Below are 17,309 nucleotides of genomic sequence, written 5' to 3'. Positions count from 1 at the left end.
GGTGGGTGCCCAAGGGTGTTATTTTTTTCTTCTGTAAAGCGACATTGGGCATGAGAAAGGCACTATATATATATATATATATATATATATATATATATATATATATATATATATATATATATATATATATATATAACTATAGTTATAACCAACCTTATTATTATTATTATTAACCAGTCCAGCTGTATTACAGGGTTCTCACAAAGCAGGATTTCTTGCTTAGCCAGCTAATGTTAAGCTTAATTTGATCTAACACAATAGATTTTCATGATGGTGAATCACTTTCCCTCCATCAACATGGCAAATATTTGCAGCACACCTAACTTGGTCCAAAGCAGGTTAAGTTTAAGGGTAAGATTTCAGGTAATAAGCAACTCTTGGACCAATCAGGGCTGATCTTCCGACCAAGGAGTGCCTTCTCTTTCTCTGGTCCTTTTGGTGTCACTTTTTAGTTTCTTCGTGACGACTGGCAATCAATCACATGAAAAATACTGCTTTTTTCTTGAAAAATAAGCCGCTCTATTCCTCCTCATGTTTCAAGATTACTCAAGGTTTAGTTACAGCTTGAGTAACTAAACCTGGGTTAACAGAGAAAATCGTTGACCACCTTTGTAAAACAAACCATGGCAGCATGTGTTGTCATGAACCCTGTCAAAGCTGAATGTGCTTTGTGCTCTTAAAGTCTGTATGAATACCTCAACATGCATCATCTTACTCAAGGACCACTTTTTTAAAAGTGTAGGTAAACGGGTTTTAATATGTTAAATTTATCAATAGCTTTATACTTAGGTACAAAATGTACAATAATTTACAAAGGAACAACCATCACCTTGTTTCCTCTATCAAATAGTCATATATTTTGATATTAGAAACAAGATCACTTAACTTGCAGCAGCAAGCCAGTAATATACCGGCACATTATTCCAGGGGATTTCAAACATCGAAATGAGGCAAAACCAAAGAATGTGCAAATGTAAACAAACAGAAGTATGTAGGTTGTGATCCACAGATGGTTTATGGTCTGATCTGACGGCACAGAGAGCCGATCTGCATGATGCAGCTGGTAATGCCTGAGGGAACCGGCTGTGTGGTTTCTCCGCGCCATGATGCCAAGGCCTCCAGGGCTTCTTTGGGGTCGATGGGTGCCAAGTCATAAATGGTGTAGACGGCAGATAGTTGCACCTCCCATGGCACACCTACATACAAGACGAAGTTAAAAGAGAATGCATTCATTTTAGAAACCTGATACAAAAAGAGTGGACACTTCAAAAACGTTGGGTTCATGAATGTTACTTCCAGGTGATTAAATCTGCACATGCAGTACTATTTCATAAATTCATGAAAAGCAAGAATTCAGAACTTACCTTCTGTTATTCCATGTTTAGCAAAGAGGTTCATTGCTTTTGCTACATTTTGAACAGACTTGCATAGCTTCTCCTTTATACCCAGCTGACTAAGTCTCCCTATTTGTAGAGAGCATGAAGAGCATGAAGAGCATGAACACAGAAAATAAACAAAAAACAGTACATATTTAAAAGTAACAATAAAAGTCTCCACCAAACAGTTACAATTAATTTTTAAAAACATACCAATAAGTCTCAAAACCGCTGCCACACAAACATCTCGGATTGGTGTTTGCTGAAGTCTTGGTTGTGACACCCATGTGTTCATGATTGGCCACAGCTCTTTCCTGATAAATTAAAATAAAACATATGGGTAAAGATAATATCTTGGGTCTATAAAACCAAAATAAAGAACATGGTGTACATGAGTGAACTCCAGCGTGCAGTACCCAATAATATTGTCATGAGTCCACTTCCATCCCAGATGTGCACACAGAAGATCCAAAGTAAAGATGTATTCCCAGGCAGTGGGGCAGAGGTCATCACCGTGGCGATCATGTTTCAGGAATTTCAAGTTGCCATCCTCTAGAAGTGCTTTTAGCGTGCTGCTGATCATTTTATGGATGTCGCCTGGAGGCATCTGGCAGAGAACACAACTTTTGTTTGATACACGGTGCAAGACCATGTCTTTATCATTTTGTTATACATTTAGTGTTTTCTCACAAACTTAGTTGTGGCCAGTTCCATCCACTAGCCAAATCTCCCTCTTTCACACAATGCTACAAAGCTAGGAGGGTGAAGGCCAACACGCACTTCCCCACAGACATGTGAAGCACAAACACATCTTTCCAGCTCAACATACTCGGAGGAGAGCACTAACTGCCAATTCTTTTATGTCAGCTTACAGGCTCCTATGTAAGCTGGCATCACACTAAGGGATGGGTAAAAGAAAGCTTGGACTTGCAGCCATGGATGGCTGTGACATCGTTCTGGATCAAACTAAATTATTTTGCTAATTTAAGGAAAAGGGCATCCCACATATACACTAATTCAGTAAGAGCACCTTCTGCAAAACTTAACACAACAAATACATAAGTTAAATAAAAACAGTCCAGATGAAAGAACTAGTAGTCAGTAACCTGACAAAACATGCTTTGAATCTGCCATTGACTGGTTTAAAGGGAATTAAAAACCCTCACATAATTATTATTAAGAACTCTGTGCTCCTCAGCCATTTAAAAGGAACCGTCTTCAAAGGAAAATATTTACATACCACAATGATAATGTAAGCCAAATCAAAAATCAGCACATGGTTTAAACAAGGGTAGACAGGACAATCGAGCCAAGTATGATCTAATTCAATGCTGCATTTAGCTGTTAGCGTCAAGCACTGGATTAAGTCAAGTAGTGCTTTTGGAACTCCAAAGAAAATAATAATGGGAGTTCGTAAGAAAGCTGCTTACCTCATCCCAGTGCAGATACACAGTAAGGTAGTCCAAAATCTCTCCCTCTGCTTTCAGCTTGCTCACTGTATGAATAGCTTTGCACAAACAGTTGTCATAGGACAGCATGCTTGGCCATGTGGTCACCATAAATAAAACCAGCTTTGGGGCTTCAGGGAAATCTGCGTGTGTAGAGCAATCAAGCACAGGCAGGTTGGATTAAAAGTGACTGCTGTCATTTATAACTGACTAGATTTCAATAACACACATATGGAGTACAAGATTTCAAAAAAATGACATGACTGAGCCTCATTCTTCATCTGTTCTTAAGAAAAAGAAATCTTAAAACCCACGTATGCAGTTTTCTTGAAGATTCTGACATTCAACAATGTTTTATTTGGGATTTGTTCTCAGGTAAGAACAGAATGTACACACTCAAGAGCACAAAGGTGCGAGCAATTCTGTGGTTTAAGAAAACGTCATAAGTCTGACGTAGACTTTTCTTTGGACCTTTCTCAAGAACAAATTTAAGAAAAAACCTAGGAAGATATTGGTGAATGAGGCCCATTAAGTGCAAACTCACTTTCTTTCAGGATGCCGTATGCTAGAGCATGGGCTTTTTGAATATCTCCTCTTTGACGACACAAGCCTACGTAGACTCTACAAATGGACTGCAGGAATTCCTGCTTCAAAACCTCTCTCTGTCCTTTCATTTTGGATAAAATAGCAGCCATGAATTCTTCTGCAGGGCTCTGATCAAAAAAAAAAAATTACAGTCATCAGTACATTTGTAAATCAATAAATGTGCATTAAACACAGTGAAAACAAAAGGGCCTGCCACTGCATTAGTGAATAAATGTTGCGTTGATAACTCTAGACTGCCTACGCCAATGGTGAGACACTTTATTTATACCCACTAGATTGAAGATGTTCTCACTTTAAAAATGACAGATCAATTTCAACTGTATGATTTTTCTTTATTTCTAGACTTTTTGCCCATTTTAAGTCATTTTATCCTGTGAAATTGTCTTATTCGATTGGCAGATCATTTTACTCATTTGAGGCATTATGTCTTGAATCTGACTAAATACAATGACTTAAAACTGTAAGAAAATGTCTAGAAATACATTATATATCTCATGATATTCTTACAACAATCTCACAATGACAAATATTAGATATCAACTAGACTTAAGATTTCACTTGCCAAGACAATTATTTGCAATGTGGATTCTCCTCTGGCCACCCTTGTTAGTCTTCAACAGAAAACTAAAGTCAAAGAACTATACATGTCTGTGGCACACATGCTTAAACTAACATGTGACACCAAAGCAAGATGGAATGACTTACCTGGTTCGAACAGAAATCAGAAATGACAGATTTTTCTTCATCTCTTAGAACAGGAACCTCAGAGATTCGTCCAAGAAACACATGGCTCTTGATTACAGGCAACACATCAAAACATGACATCTGAAGCTTTTCTATTGCATCAGTGATTTGGACCTCCTTGTCATTTTGTTCGGTCTCAGGTTTGCTTTCCGTTCCCTGTTCCTGATTGCTGCCTGATGGACTATTCGTTGGATGGGATTCGGATGATTCTATGACGTCGGTTGGCTGATCATTGTTAACCGCCACGGGAGAGGTAGTGTGAACAGGAGCAGGCGAACAGGCATCAAGCCGGAGCTTCTTGGCACTTTTTGGCAGTAGCACGTTCACTCCTGCCCTTTTTGCTTTCTGCTCCGTCTTGGTGAAGGCTGTAGATGAGGAGTTGATGGTTTTGTTACCTGAGATCTGATTAACAGAGGGTGGCGAGGCCCCACTTTCGCTGCCTGCCCTGCCGAGAGTAACATTCCCTCTCAGGATGTTCAGAGTCCGCGCTTGGGCAGAGAGTTCTGGATACATGGTGTCCAGTATCTGCATGGAGTTCTCCTGTGAGGTAGTGGGTGATGAGGAGTTCAGAGCTGAGGGTAGTCTTCCTGGGACAGGAACAGCATGTTTTGGAGTTGCAGATCCAAACTGTAATGGGGAAGAGGGAACTCCTCTAGATGGTGAAGGGGTGGTCAGACAAGGAGATCTCTTTGCTTCATCTTGAAGACCTGACTCAAGAGAGGACACGGTTTGCTGCTGATCCTGAGAAAGTGGTCCCTCTGATGGTAACCAGGAAGGCAACTGCACACTGGGGCTAATCAGAGTGTGTGGCTTTCCAAATTTTGGAGGAGTAGCAGTCAGTGGCATAACAGCTGGAGGTAGCGGTGGTCCCATCGCCATACGAACATGTCCAATTGACTCTGGAGATGGGGTTGATGTAAGTGCATTTCTGGAAGCAAAAGCCGTAAGTGGTGATAGATTCACTTCTCTATCCATACCAGACAGTTTCACTGGATTTGGTACAGCTGAACAAACATCCTGAGGGTTAACGCTCGAGTCTTCTGCTTTTGTGTCAAGCTCTTTTGGGCCAGTAAAAGGAATACTGTCCGTCTTTTCAACTGTGGGCTTTAGAGCTTCAGACAGAGAGTTTTCCTCCTGTGCGTCAACGATTTGCAGGGTTTTTGGGGGAAGACTCACCAATTCATCTTTGTGCTTCTGTGCTGGTGCTGCCTCTTGGTGACCATCATCTTTGGGCATTTCGGGCTCAGAGGTGTGCTCTGTAATGGATTTGTCCTCTAAACTGCTGGCACCTTTCTCATTCTCAGGATCAGGTATAGTTTTGGATAATTCAAGATGGCTTTCATCATCAGTTTCGGAATTTGTTTTCTGAAATGTCTCTTCAGACGTTTCCTTTCCAACTGCTTGTGGCGTGCATACACTAACGCTGTTCATATTATCAGGGGAACTCTTTGGGCCAGGTTTTGAGAAAATCCCTCTGACTTTTCTCTTCAGACCAAAGAACTCCTCATCGTCTGATAGTTCCTCATGCTTTGAGGACCCAACAAAAGAAACACCATTGACTTTGCTACTGGAGGAATCATGTTCTTGTCCATTAACACTGTTCTGATTTTCACTGGTCTTTGAATCTCCTTCTTCAGTGGAGGCTTCTGGAGTCAAGCTGTTTGGGATTTCCTGCACTGTCATTTCTGACACTGTCTCAGAGTCTCTTCCTGGAATCTCAGAAGACTTTTCAGTCATATTTACTTTGTCTCCAGAATGACACTCAAGAGATGCATCATCATCAGTATCTAGGCGCTTGTGGTCAACTTGCCGTCCAGGATCTGAACTTTTACTGATTACTTCATTACAAAGTGCATTAGGTGATTCACTGCCAACAGACTGTGAATGAACACTGAGACGATTTTCCATAGCGTTCAGCTGTGATTCTGCTGTGACTGTAATTCTATCTGGTTTCATTGTGATGCTTTCATGTCCATTTTGTAAATCTGCTACTGCAACTGCACAGGGTAAGTTTTCCTTCACTTCAGAGGACTCTTCCACTTCCATCTCTTGGCTCTCTGACAAAGAGCTGTCAAGGACTTCATTAGCAGTATTATGAGGAAATGATGACATTTCTGTGTTAAAAAGATCCGATTTGACGATACAGCTAGGTGAGGAATTGACAGATGGAGTTACTACATCATCCTCCAGAGGGTTTGGCTCTGTAGACTTTGTTGATTGTTTGGCATCTTTGTCATTTGACAAAGAGTCCTCCTTTGGGCTGGATATTGATGGGTCACCATCCATCTTAGCCTGAAACAAATAGTATTTGGAAGTAATTAATGAATATTAATAGTATTTGGATTATTAATGTTTTGAAATAGAACTGTGCAAGGCAACTAAATAGCATATTTGACTCATCCTTGTCAAAGGCCTTCACACCAAGTGGGATTTATTTGGACACCAATAAATTTATTTGTACACAAAATGCAATGTTATTTTATACGTTTTTACAAACTTGAGCAGGCGACATAAACTCAATCAACCAATCACTGTTGTCACTGGAGATGGCAGGGCGACAACCAAGATGGTCAATCGGCTTTTTCCTACCAACTAGAACTTTTTATATAATCGTCTAAAGGATTAGTTCGATTTCTGCTTCATTGCCTGTGGTGCAAGCACTTACCAAAAACAACCAAAACAAAGTTGCAGGGAGGGGATGAAACCGTCTGTTACTTTTACTTTTCCAAAATGCAAAGGAACCTCCTCAAGGTCACTACTTGCCTGTATTGTGAGGAGCAAATTGTCTTTTTGCACTTGAAGACCCAAAAAACCACATCATGTTTTTTCCCTCAGTTGATTTTGTCAAACATTTACTGGCAACATGAACTCACTCGACCAATCACTGTGTCCCTGTAGCTTTGGCATAGTGACAACCAAAATCCCAGCAACTAGAACTTTTTGATAAACGTCAAACGAATTTAGTTTGTCCTTTGCTTCATCACATATGGTGCTACATCCCCATAAGCAGCTCAAATTGGGCTACAGATGTGAAAGCTATCTGTGAAAGCACTCAGCAATCTGAAACTAAAGTTTCAGCTCTTGAATGAGGTGGTGAAACCCTCTCTACTGCTTTCACCTTCCACAAAATGTAAAGGAGTCTGATCAGTGTCGCCGTCTGCCCCATTTGTCAAGAGCAAAGGACACCTTTTGGCACTTGACATTTTGGTTCCGCATACAGTGTATATACTTTTGATGCTGAAAACTGCAAAAATCTGAATATTTCATATTTTTGTCTTGTTTATTTGCACCACATTAGCTGTGTAATTGCATTAAAACAGAGCAAATATTTACTATCGATTAAAATCATCATTCAGTACATGGTAAAAAAAAATCTGAAATTCTGACAAGATTTAAACTTACCATTTCATCAGAAACATGCAGCGGAGACAAAGCTGCAGGTAAAGGCTTGAAGAAATCCAGAATGTCCCACAAACTGGTGCTGTTTCTCCAGCCATCTCTGTCTGATGAGTGATCATTATTACCATCATTATTGGCTTTGTCAATCCGTGCACCTCTTTGATTGAGCTCCTCTGATCCCAGGCTCCCTTTCTTCTTCCTGCCTGGGTTTTTGTTCCTTTGTACTTTACTTGGAGTGTTCTGTTCTTCGAATGAAGATTCAGACTTACTCCTCTCAGGAGACACTTTCCACATGGAGCTGGAGGTGCCTGGTGCTTGAGACTTCATCCCTTTAGCAGGGGTCGAGGGAGCCAACTGTGGAATCTGCTTTCTACAGGGACTGGCTGGCAGTGGTTGAAATGGAAGTTTTTGAAGTCTGATTTTTGAGAGGATGGTCAAGCGCTGATTGTCTAAGGTTTCTGCTTTAGAAAAATGAGTTTTTGAAGAATTTGTTACTTTTGGTTTGACCCAACGTCAGTTTTTAGGTAATAAAGATGAAATATTTTAAAACAATAATAATTACCATTGAAGTCCAACATTTCTGCGGTTTGGGGCAGCGGTTCCACACAATGCCAGAGCTCCTCCAAGAGCATTCTAACTTTGGCTGAATAAGAAAGAAAGATGAAAAAATTGAGTTCATACTTTTATAAGCATTTTATGGGAAAACAGGCACATCTCAGTTGCATGGGGTTATTTTTGTAAATAGCTTTAATCAAAAATACCTTTGTCAACTTTTGGCTCCAACCTGGTTTGTGTAGATGCACTTCTTTTCTCTGTTCCAAAAAAAACAAACAAACAAACAAAAAAAACAAAACAAAAACAAAACAATTTAGTATACAGTCTGTGCAGATACTTGACTTGAAAATGTGACATCAAAAGTCAATATTTGACTTTTACCTTTGTTAACTTCGTTTTCCAATTTCTCAAGTTTTTTCTGTAAGATTAAAACAAACACCAATGACCAAATGCATATACAGAGGTGTTATAGTTGCCACTGAAATTGGCTGTTAAGCAGTATTATTTAGTGGTAAATGAGAATTGAAAAAATAGGCACCTGCATTTTCCGAAGGTTTTCTTGAAGCACACCATTTTCTCTTTTTAGATCTGTGATTTCATTACTCTGTTTAAATTTTGTATCTGTTTATAAGCACAAAATGAGACAAAAGCAACAGTTGATTAGATCTTTCTACTTCTGCAACAACCTAAACCTTTTGTATTGTATTATAAACTATGGAGGATACAATTAATACTGACCTTCAAGTGCCAGCAGCTGATTTTCAAGATTACTTTTTCTGCAAAAAAACCAAAAAGAAAACACTTTAGAAGGAACACTTCATGTGCAACCTAAAGTAGCAGTTGTGCCTTTAATTTTACAAGTACTCACAGAATCAACGTCTTGGCATTCTGCAGTCTCAGGGTCTCCACCTCCTCTGCTGCCTGCTGACACATCCTGAGGGATTCCTATTGAAACAAAATGAACCAGAACTAGTTTAAAAGAAATTGATTACATTTAGAAAACATCAAAAATGTATTATTTAAGATACACAGCCAAAAGTCTGACCTGAGTCTTCTGCACATCTTCTTCTAGGTTTTTCTTCTCAGATCTCAGCTTCGTATTTTCTAGACTTTGAGATTTTGCTGCATCTGTGTGAGGAGGACCGGTAGGGAAAAAAAAAGTGAATTTGCAGTTCACTAAACCAATAGTTCAAGGAAAAAAAAAAAAGTACACAGCTTTCCTCCAAATGTCAGCCAATGGTTCTTCATGCTTCTTTAGTTTTAGACTGAAACTAATTAGGGATGTACACTGGTTAAATGTCCATGGTGCAGGCACTGAAATCACTATTCAAGTACTCGTTTCAACTTTACGTTTTAAAAAGGACTGTATGCATGCTACATGTACATCCAACATGAAAACTACCTTGCTGTGTCAATCTTCCTACTGTACATTTTTTGTGCTACTGCTCTTAACATCCAGATATAATATCAATAGTCAGAAGCACATCCCTAAAACTAACACAGCTAAAGACTCATTTATGCTCAATATTAAATACAGATACGGATATGGACAGAAGCCTCTGTCTGTACTCTGTTCATTTCATCCACATTTGTGCACATTCTCTGAAATCTTACGGATATGGATGAAACAGAGCAGTATCACCAGAAATGGTGGGTAAAATAGACAAAAGTATGTGGCATAGCTAAAAACAATAGCAGTGGCCATCTTGAAGTCAGAATTTTATTTGCACTTTTGTTCATTTTACACCAAACAAATGATGGCTGATCGTTTACATTTAAGATGAGGGACAAACATGATTGAGTTTTTTTTTATTATCACTTCAAACAAAGAATTTGTACAAATACAGTTCTGCTGTTTCCCTCTAAAAATCAAACACTGCATAGTACGGTACGATTTGAAAATTTAGTAGCGGACACAGACTATAATGGGCTAAAAATTCAGATAACTGATAATACTGGCTGTTATAATTTCATATTTTATAATTATAGACACCTTTTTTGTTCTAGTTAGTTCTCAATTTTCAACAGTCTTAAATAATAAAGTAATCTAAAATTTAAATAATACATAAATCAGGGTGCAGCTACTCAGAATCAGAACCCAGCAGCTATATAAATTTTAAAAAATGTTTTTGTGATTATTATGCTGAACATTAAATTTGGATACATTTTACAGGTTTTTGTTATTTGAACTATGATAGTGTCCTATGTTCAGATTCACTAGTTTAACTTGTATTGCTGTCATACAGTTAAGGTTTTCCACTAGCAAAACTCTCTAAAGTGCCCTGTCATCCAAACAGAGATTGAACCAGAGGCTGGGGGTTAAACCAGAGAATACAGGTATAAATCCTAGTGACAAAAAATATACACTTTATAATAACATATGCTGTATTTTTGGGAGATACTATAGTCCGACCAACACATCAGTCAATTCCTACTGTATAAGTCTTTGAGATGCTTTGGAATTCCACTCCAATCCAAGAGACATTCTAAATATTAAGAGGAATATTCGTAAATATTTTTACGGGCTTTACATGGTGAAACTTTCATGTACTTTTAGTTGCTTTAAATCTACACAAAACTAAATCACACTTGAGTAGCACAACGTAAAGCATCCTGCAACTCACTAGGTTATTAATTTTCTCCTCTCTTGACACCTCCCAAATTTTCATACACAGCTCAGATTCATTTGGGATCCAAAATTATTACGGAAGAGGAGACAGAGATGCAGTCAATGATGAACTTGTGCTTCTAGGATAGAATGAGGGAGGCATCACATACAGCCGTAATGGCTTAAATTTCAAAGGCTTAATACACACAGCAGGTTCAAAAATTATACATTTACAGACAGTCATAGACAGATATATCAATTTGTCGAGATACGTGTGCAATCTTGATTGGTTTTTAATTGGTTTGTGTAACTGTCAAGTTGCACAGAATTAATGTTACAGGCAACTCAAAACATTTAACTATGTGCATTAAAGTTTCACCATATAAACCCAACCTAAATCTTAAAACTCTTGAAGATTCTTAAGAAAATTCTGAGTAGTTCGTACCTTCAGCCATCCTGATATTGTCTTCCAGCTTCTTATTCCTGAGAAACAGAACATAAAATAAGCATAAAGTAAAAAAAAACAAAAAAAAACACAAAATCAAAGCAAAAATAAAACAATAATCTACAGTGAGAGAGCTAGAGGTGTCTCACAAAGCAAGTGTCTTTGAATTCTGTTCTCTCAAACTGTCCACCTCCTCAGATTTCTGCTGATAGGACTTCAGAGCAGCCTGAGAGGAAATCAGAACATAAGAACAAACATGCAACAACCCATGCTCCAACGTAGGCAATATGGCAAAGATGTAATATCTGAAGACATTTTCATGATACATGATTTACTTCACAATATTTTAATATAACGCACAAACAGTGCTACATTTAAAAGCTCCTCACAAAAACTATAGATCCAAGAATTTTTACTCAAACTTTCACATTCTAATTAAACAGGACTAAATATGGTCTCTTTTTTAAAGAAACATCAGCTTGTTAGTGTTCTGCAGTTGAATATCATTGACATCCACTATATGCATATGCAGAACAGTATACTGCGACATATGACGATAAATAGTGTCACAATGCCCTCCACTAGCGTTAACTTTGGTATTATTCTACTTAGGGATGAAAGTTTATCATGTATTTAAAAGAAGCGCTGAGATGGAGAGTTAAAGCAGATCACCTTTGCTTCTTCCAGTTCAACCTTTACTGCCTCAAAATCCACGATCTGCTTTTCTAAAGGGCCGAGTTTCAGCAGCACCTCGTCCAGCTGTGTGTGCAGCTTGCTGCTCTCTCTGCAGAGAAAAAGTTAATCCCATCTAAAATAATGAATGATGAAGCTGGCAATTCATTTACAGGCCATTTAACAGTCTGTCATTACAGTAAGTGATGTAAGATAGTTTTACTGGATATAACAGTAGATCATGGTGATTTTTATTAACTGCTCGTTCTTTGTTTAATGCTTTACTTTCATCTTTAATCAATTTCAAGTTCAACATTCAACAATTTCAACGTCTCCATTTGCCACATCTACAATTAATCTTGTTTTACAATGGCTAAACTGTACATGTTTTATTCAAATATGCTCAAGAATAAGAAATTTGTTTCCTTCAAAAACATAACGTGTACACACACACACACACACACACATTCATATACATACATATTACAATACGTGTGTGTGTATATATATATATATATATATATATATATATACATATGCATATATATATATATATAGTTTCAACATAATAGCTAAATACAGATGACTTAAGATGAAAAGAAAGTAAAGTCTACCTTTGTGATTTCTGAAGCTGTAATAACTTGTCAAGGAAAACTAACAGTTTCAGGAAAAACTAACAGTATCAGGAAAAAAATTTCAATTTTACCAAAAACTTACATTTTTCTGTAAGTCCATCATATTCTAATGTTCAATAAAAAAGCACTTCAAATATGCTTATTTTTATAGAACTGCATTCTGACTTACTTGTATCGTTATGTGCCTAAGCAGTAAATCCTGCAGTGACTTAAAACTTTAATCTCCTCATCTAATACTGTAAATAACAGACTGACCAAGAAGGCAAAAGGACATTACAGTTTTATAAACCCATAGTTTTTTAAAGGATATCATCACACTTCTCTTTGTACTCACTCAGGAGGTGGCTGGAACAAAAAACAACAAGTGTTTCCATGGTTACAATGACAAGTCACTCAGTTGATCAAAACAAGAGTCTGCAGGTCAATCAGTCTTCCACAATCACAGTGCACTGTAGAGCTGCACAGCGCAACACCTGTTATCATTACTGTGATACTGGCCTCTGCTACACTAATAGCACAGAGGGCTAAAATATACAAATGAGCTCCACAACGTTTTTCATTGTGTGCTGTGAGCATCCCGACCAATGAACATTCCAGATGAGTGTTTCCACTGTGAGCCAACAAAAGTAAATTATTTTGCTCACAATAATGCAAGTCAATCATTAATCATGTCACATTATTGAAATGATCTATTAGTGCGTTTCAGGTTACTAGCAAGTCTACAGCAAGATGCATCCATATTATGGCAAAGACTAATAATTTGCCCATAACATGCAGTTCACAGTATAAAGGTTCTCACTTACTCTGTGTCAATGATCTTCTGCTTCAATGTCAGCAAGGCAGCCATGTATTCATCCAGGCTCTGGAACATATTAAGATATGATAACAGAATTAATTAATTCAATTAATTAATTCAAAACAATACATGAAGTCAGCACACAGCATTCAGTGTATTCTGGCACTGATAACTATGCAGCTACGGCTATGATAGCACACAAAATGAACAAATCTGCATTATCTCCTCTTTTTACAGTGGGCAAAAAAGACATACTAAGAAAGAGGACAATACTGCTTATGTGTGCTGGAACGTTCCACACCTCAGCTCAGGAGTTGAGACTTCTCCAGGGATTTTTAATGTTTGTATGTAAATCTCTATCAGTAAAGGCCCCAAACTGGTTCTCCGCTATGCCTTGCCAAATTCACTATCAGCTGCCACAGTCAGTGTGTCCATTGGTCTATATATTTATTGTCTGGTGTGTGGTGTACGTTGCTCCACTGGCCGATTAGATTGAACCGCAGCACCATAGCAAAAATCAATGAATATTCTGCACAAAAGACAGAGCAACAACACTGTGTCAGCTAGGCCTGTCACGATCATGACATTTTGACGACTAACTGTCATGTAAGTAACTGTGATTAACACAAAAACTGGCTTTTCTAGTTTACTGTATGCATCTATTAAAGAGGATGTATTATGCTTTTTCTGTTTTTTTCCCCTTCGCATTACTGCGTTATATAGCTTTTTGTGCATGTAAACAATATGCAAAGTTACAAAGCTCAAAAGTACACGCCAGAGGGAGCAACTCTCTCCCACAGAAAACACTTTTCTCAGCTGCCTGAAACACCTCTTTGGAATTCCAGCCCTTTTTATGTGTTACTAGATGACATAATCTCATAACACAATCCTTACTGCCTGGAGGCCAGGAAGAGTTTGCTTTGACTTTCAAGTTTGGACTCTGGATCAAACTATAAAAATTGCCACAGTGGCATTTACAGATGCTCAGGAGAGAAGGGTCTGTCTGCAGACTGCAAGACAGGGGCGGAACATATATGGGTGGAACACCACTACTGCTTTCAACCGCTCTCACAGCTGACCTATCAGAACAGAGTATGTATGCAGTCCTGTTTAATGTGCTGCTGTTGTGTGTTGCACCATGAGGCCTTTTCGTTCCAATGTGTGCAAATTATATTGAAGAATGACAGTAAAGACACTCCCTGCATGTACCTCTCTGCCACAAATATATTTTAAACACATTTTGGATGAGAAGTTTTCGGGACAAAACTTTATCACAAAACTATCGTAAAACAGTCACGACTCACTCATCAGGTAGCATATTGTGATATATAAACAGAGAAATAAATAAAGCTTTCTGTGAGGAGCTTACAGAGGTACTGAACTCTTCAGACATCTGTCACTGTACACAATTCAGACACAGTACGTTTCTCCAGAACTGAGCATTTCACATCGAACTACTCTGACTGACTTTGTTTACATCTTAACTATGTAATAATTCAGAAATTATGAGAAATCGGTGGGGTTTCACCAGCTCCCCCTGTACAAACAGTTACGAGGGACCAGAGTGATGATTGTAATGAATGTGAAAGGAGGCAAAGAGAAACCAAACTTCAGTGTCGTAGTAAACGTGTGTGCTATCAGGTCTATATGCTGAAGTGCCATTCACTATTCACTAATTAGTGAACAGTAACAGTTAAACCGCGGTAAAAAGAAAACACGAGGCTGGAGTCACATTCTCACCCCTCGGCTTCTTCTTGGAATATTCCTGTTCCACCTTAAATGGTGCAGCAGTCACATTCTGGCGGCAACATTTAATGTGGAATGAGCAAATCAGAACAAGAATCTGGCGCGTGAGAATCTGACTTGAGGCTCGTAAAGTGAACTGACCCGAGTTAAACTGACCCGAGTTAAAAGAGCGCAGTTTTCACAGGTTCCAGCAGAGGCTTCAGAGGCGACTCCTCCGGCTTCGCTCTGCTTCTCTCCCGGCATCATGGTGGTCCACACGAGCCCCTCTCACCACCACACTGTCCACCAGCGCTTTGACTTCTCAAAAACGAACCAAAACAACACAAACATGTCACCAAAAACACACACACACCGACCACGTTGACTCAGGACCCAAAACACACGCCCACTCAATCACAGGACCCGGGCTGCCCGGCGCAGAAAAAAACGCCTGAGCAGAATAAAACCGCGCTGAAAAGTAAATATGAAGCTTCATAAGGCTCTACAGGACAGCAGCTAAACAACACTGAGACGAACAGCATGTAACTGAGCGGTAACACGACAGGTTCACAAACAAAAAACTGACTTCAAACCAGGCGATTCGTACAGGCGCCCGAAAGTAAATAAATAACTACAGAATTAGCCGTGCGCGCCCTCTAGTGGTCGATCTGCCGCGGTGACAGAGCCCTCCGCCATATTTTACCTGTTATTTTCTTTTCTTTTCTTTTTTCTTTTCTTTTATCATATTTCTTTATCGCACTCACTACAACAGAGTGCTATATAATTTGACTGTTAATATTTTATTCCTGTTACAGAAGTTTACCTCGAGGTTTGCACCTTGTTTAAAGATGGTTTACGTATGTATATCTCAGTCACTCAGTCTGCTCCGTTTACAGTCAAAGACTGGACGAGCAGCAGCTCGGTGGAGAGGAATCAGTTCGGTTATCAGTATATGCTATTTTAGTTCTTTTAACTTAATTAAAGACTGTATTCATTTCATTACATCATTAATATTTTTACATTTTGACAAATTTTGAGTGAATCAAAATGCTAACGTTGGTACAAACGGCCACCAGGTGGCGATAATTAGAGCTGTCAGCTATCGGTGTCTCGGCAACGTGGTCAGGTTTGGTTGCCTTGGTTACCTCCTCAACGGTAGGCCGCTCTGTAGAGCCGCAGCTCGGCTCCTCACTGATCACTCATCACTCATCATCACTGAGGATCGCTGAACTCTTCAGGAGCTGGATCAGTTTCGTCGGGGAACAGTTTAAACTAAAGATTCCTAGAGCGGGGTTACCGCACACTGCCAGGAGGACCCTCACATCACATAGCTACTGACTGACCATTCCACACTGCGGCCTTACAGTGAAAACACTGTTTAAAAAGTGTTCAGACCTTAGAGATTTACAAAGATTGTTATGGTCTATTTAAAGTAAACACACTGAGATAGCGATAAGCTAAATATATTTAAAAAACACCATTTATAGGTACTGTTTGTTGGGAGGTGTCTGTCCCAAACCCTGACCCCTAAATTTACACATTTACATTTAGTGTTATGATTGCTTTGTTAGTGACAAAATGGAATGTTCGATCACTAATTTTCTACATAATTAAACCCAGGATCACTCAAAGCAAAGGAAGGTTAGTCTGAAGTCCAGGTCAGGTGAGAATGATCCACATAATGCCGTGCTGGGACGGTACTGTAGAGAAGAATGTACGCTGACGTGAAGTGTGGTCCACTGAACTACTTTCCCAACAGGATTTTTCTTAAAAGATTCAAATCTGAAACTGAAACTGATTTCTCTTTCTATAAAAATGCAACCAAAGAAGTTATTAATCTGGTTTGGCAGTGTGCTCATACAAGCAAGTTTTGGTCTGATCTCCCTATTAGAGTTGGGTGATATGGCAAAATGTAACAACATGATACTTCAGGAAGTTTTTACGATACATGATGTGTCACTAAATTTATTTTTTCCGACATCTGATAAGTTAGAACAGAAAAAGTAGTGCCACATTTAAAAAATACTATCAGAAACTATGAATCCAATTACTATTCAACATTTCACACACTGCTGCACTAAATCCAAATAAACAGGGTTAATGATGCTCTCTTTCTAATCAAACATGCAGTTTAGAAGTGATTTTTAGGTATTGACAATATCCACTGTATTCTCAGAGAAGCATACAGTGACATACTATGATGTAATTCATCACGATAATGATAAATATTAACATATTTCCCAGCTCTACTCCTGATATTTGTCCAAATACTAAAATAAACATTTTTTTCTTCTTTTCTT

The 17,309-nt window shown here is 38.6% G+C and overlaps 1 protein-coding gene across 3 annotated transcripts; it reads right to left on the bottom strand.

Moving 5' to 3' along the window:
* Nucleotides 1-726: 726 nt before the first annotated feature.
* ice1 (KIAA0947-like (H. sapiens)) lies at nt 727-15,415 on the bottom strand. 3 transcript variants are annotated; one of them, XM_036590608.1, is made up of 22 exons: nt 15,172-15,415; nt 13,292-13,350; nt 12,799-12,833; nt 12,468-12,486; nt 11,854-11,965; nt 11,331-11,407; nt 11,182-11,219; nt 9,174-9,256; nt 8,997-9,073; nt 8,867-8,904; nt 8,667-8,749; nt 8,510-8,546; nt 8,335-8,385; nt 8,136-8,216; nt 7,577-8,034; nt 4,136-6,466; nt 3,369-3,537; nt 2,807-2,967; nt 1,793-1,983; nt 1,590-1,690; nt 1,365-1,463; nt 727-1,196 (listed from the first exon to the last, which is right to left on the bottom strand). In XM_036590608.1, the coding sequence occupies exons 1-22, from the start codon at nt 15,274-15,276 to the stop codon at nt 1,015-1,017; spliced, it is 4,587 nt and encodes a 1,528-aa protein (XP_036446501.1). In that variant the 5' UTR covers nt 15,277-15,415; the 3' UTR covers nt 727-1,014. The 3 variants fall into 3 exon arrangements, with proteins under 3 accessions (XP_036446501.1, XP_036446502.1, XP_036446503.1); XM_036590609.1 differs by having other exon boundaries at nt 7,577-8,031; XM_036590610.1 differs by having other exon boundaries at nt 15,187-15,415.
* Nucleotides 15,416-17,309: the final 1,894 nt, after the last annotated feature.

This window comes from Colossoma macropomum, unplaced genomic scaffold, assembly GCF_904425465.1.
Source record: "Colossoma macropomum unplaced genomic scaffold, Colossoma_macropomum, whole genome shotgun sequence".
NCBI lineage: Eukaryota > Metazoa > Chordata > Actinopteri > Characiformes > Serrasalmidae > Colossoma > Colossoma macropomum.
The sequence above is the reverse complement of the archived record's forward strand: the minus strand, read 5'-3'. Positions and strand labels throughout refer to the sequence as shown.

Excerpts from the sequence above, each read along its gene's own strand:
- ice1 (XM_036590608.1), bottom strand. The coding sequence starts at position 15,276 with ATGATGCCGGGAGAGAAGCAGAGCGAAGCCGGAGGAGTCGCCTCTGAA. Across the intron at positions 11,220-11,330 it reads AATTCAAAGACACTTGCTTT|GAATAAGAAGCTGGAAGACA; the intron begins GTGAGACACCTC and ends TCTGTTTCTCAG. Across the intron at positions 8,547-8,666 it reads AAAACCTTCGGAAAATGCAG|AAAAAACTTGAGAAATTGGA; the intron begins GTGCCTATTTTT and ends TTAATCTTACAG.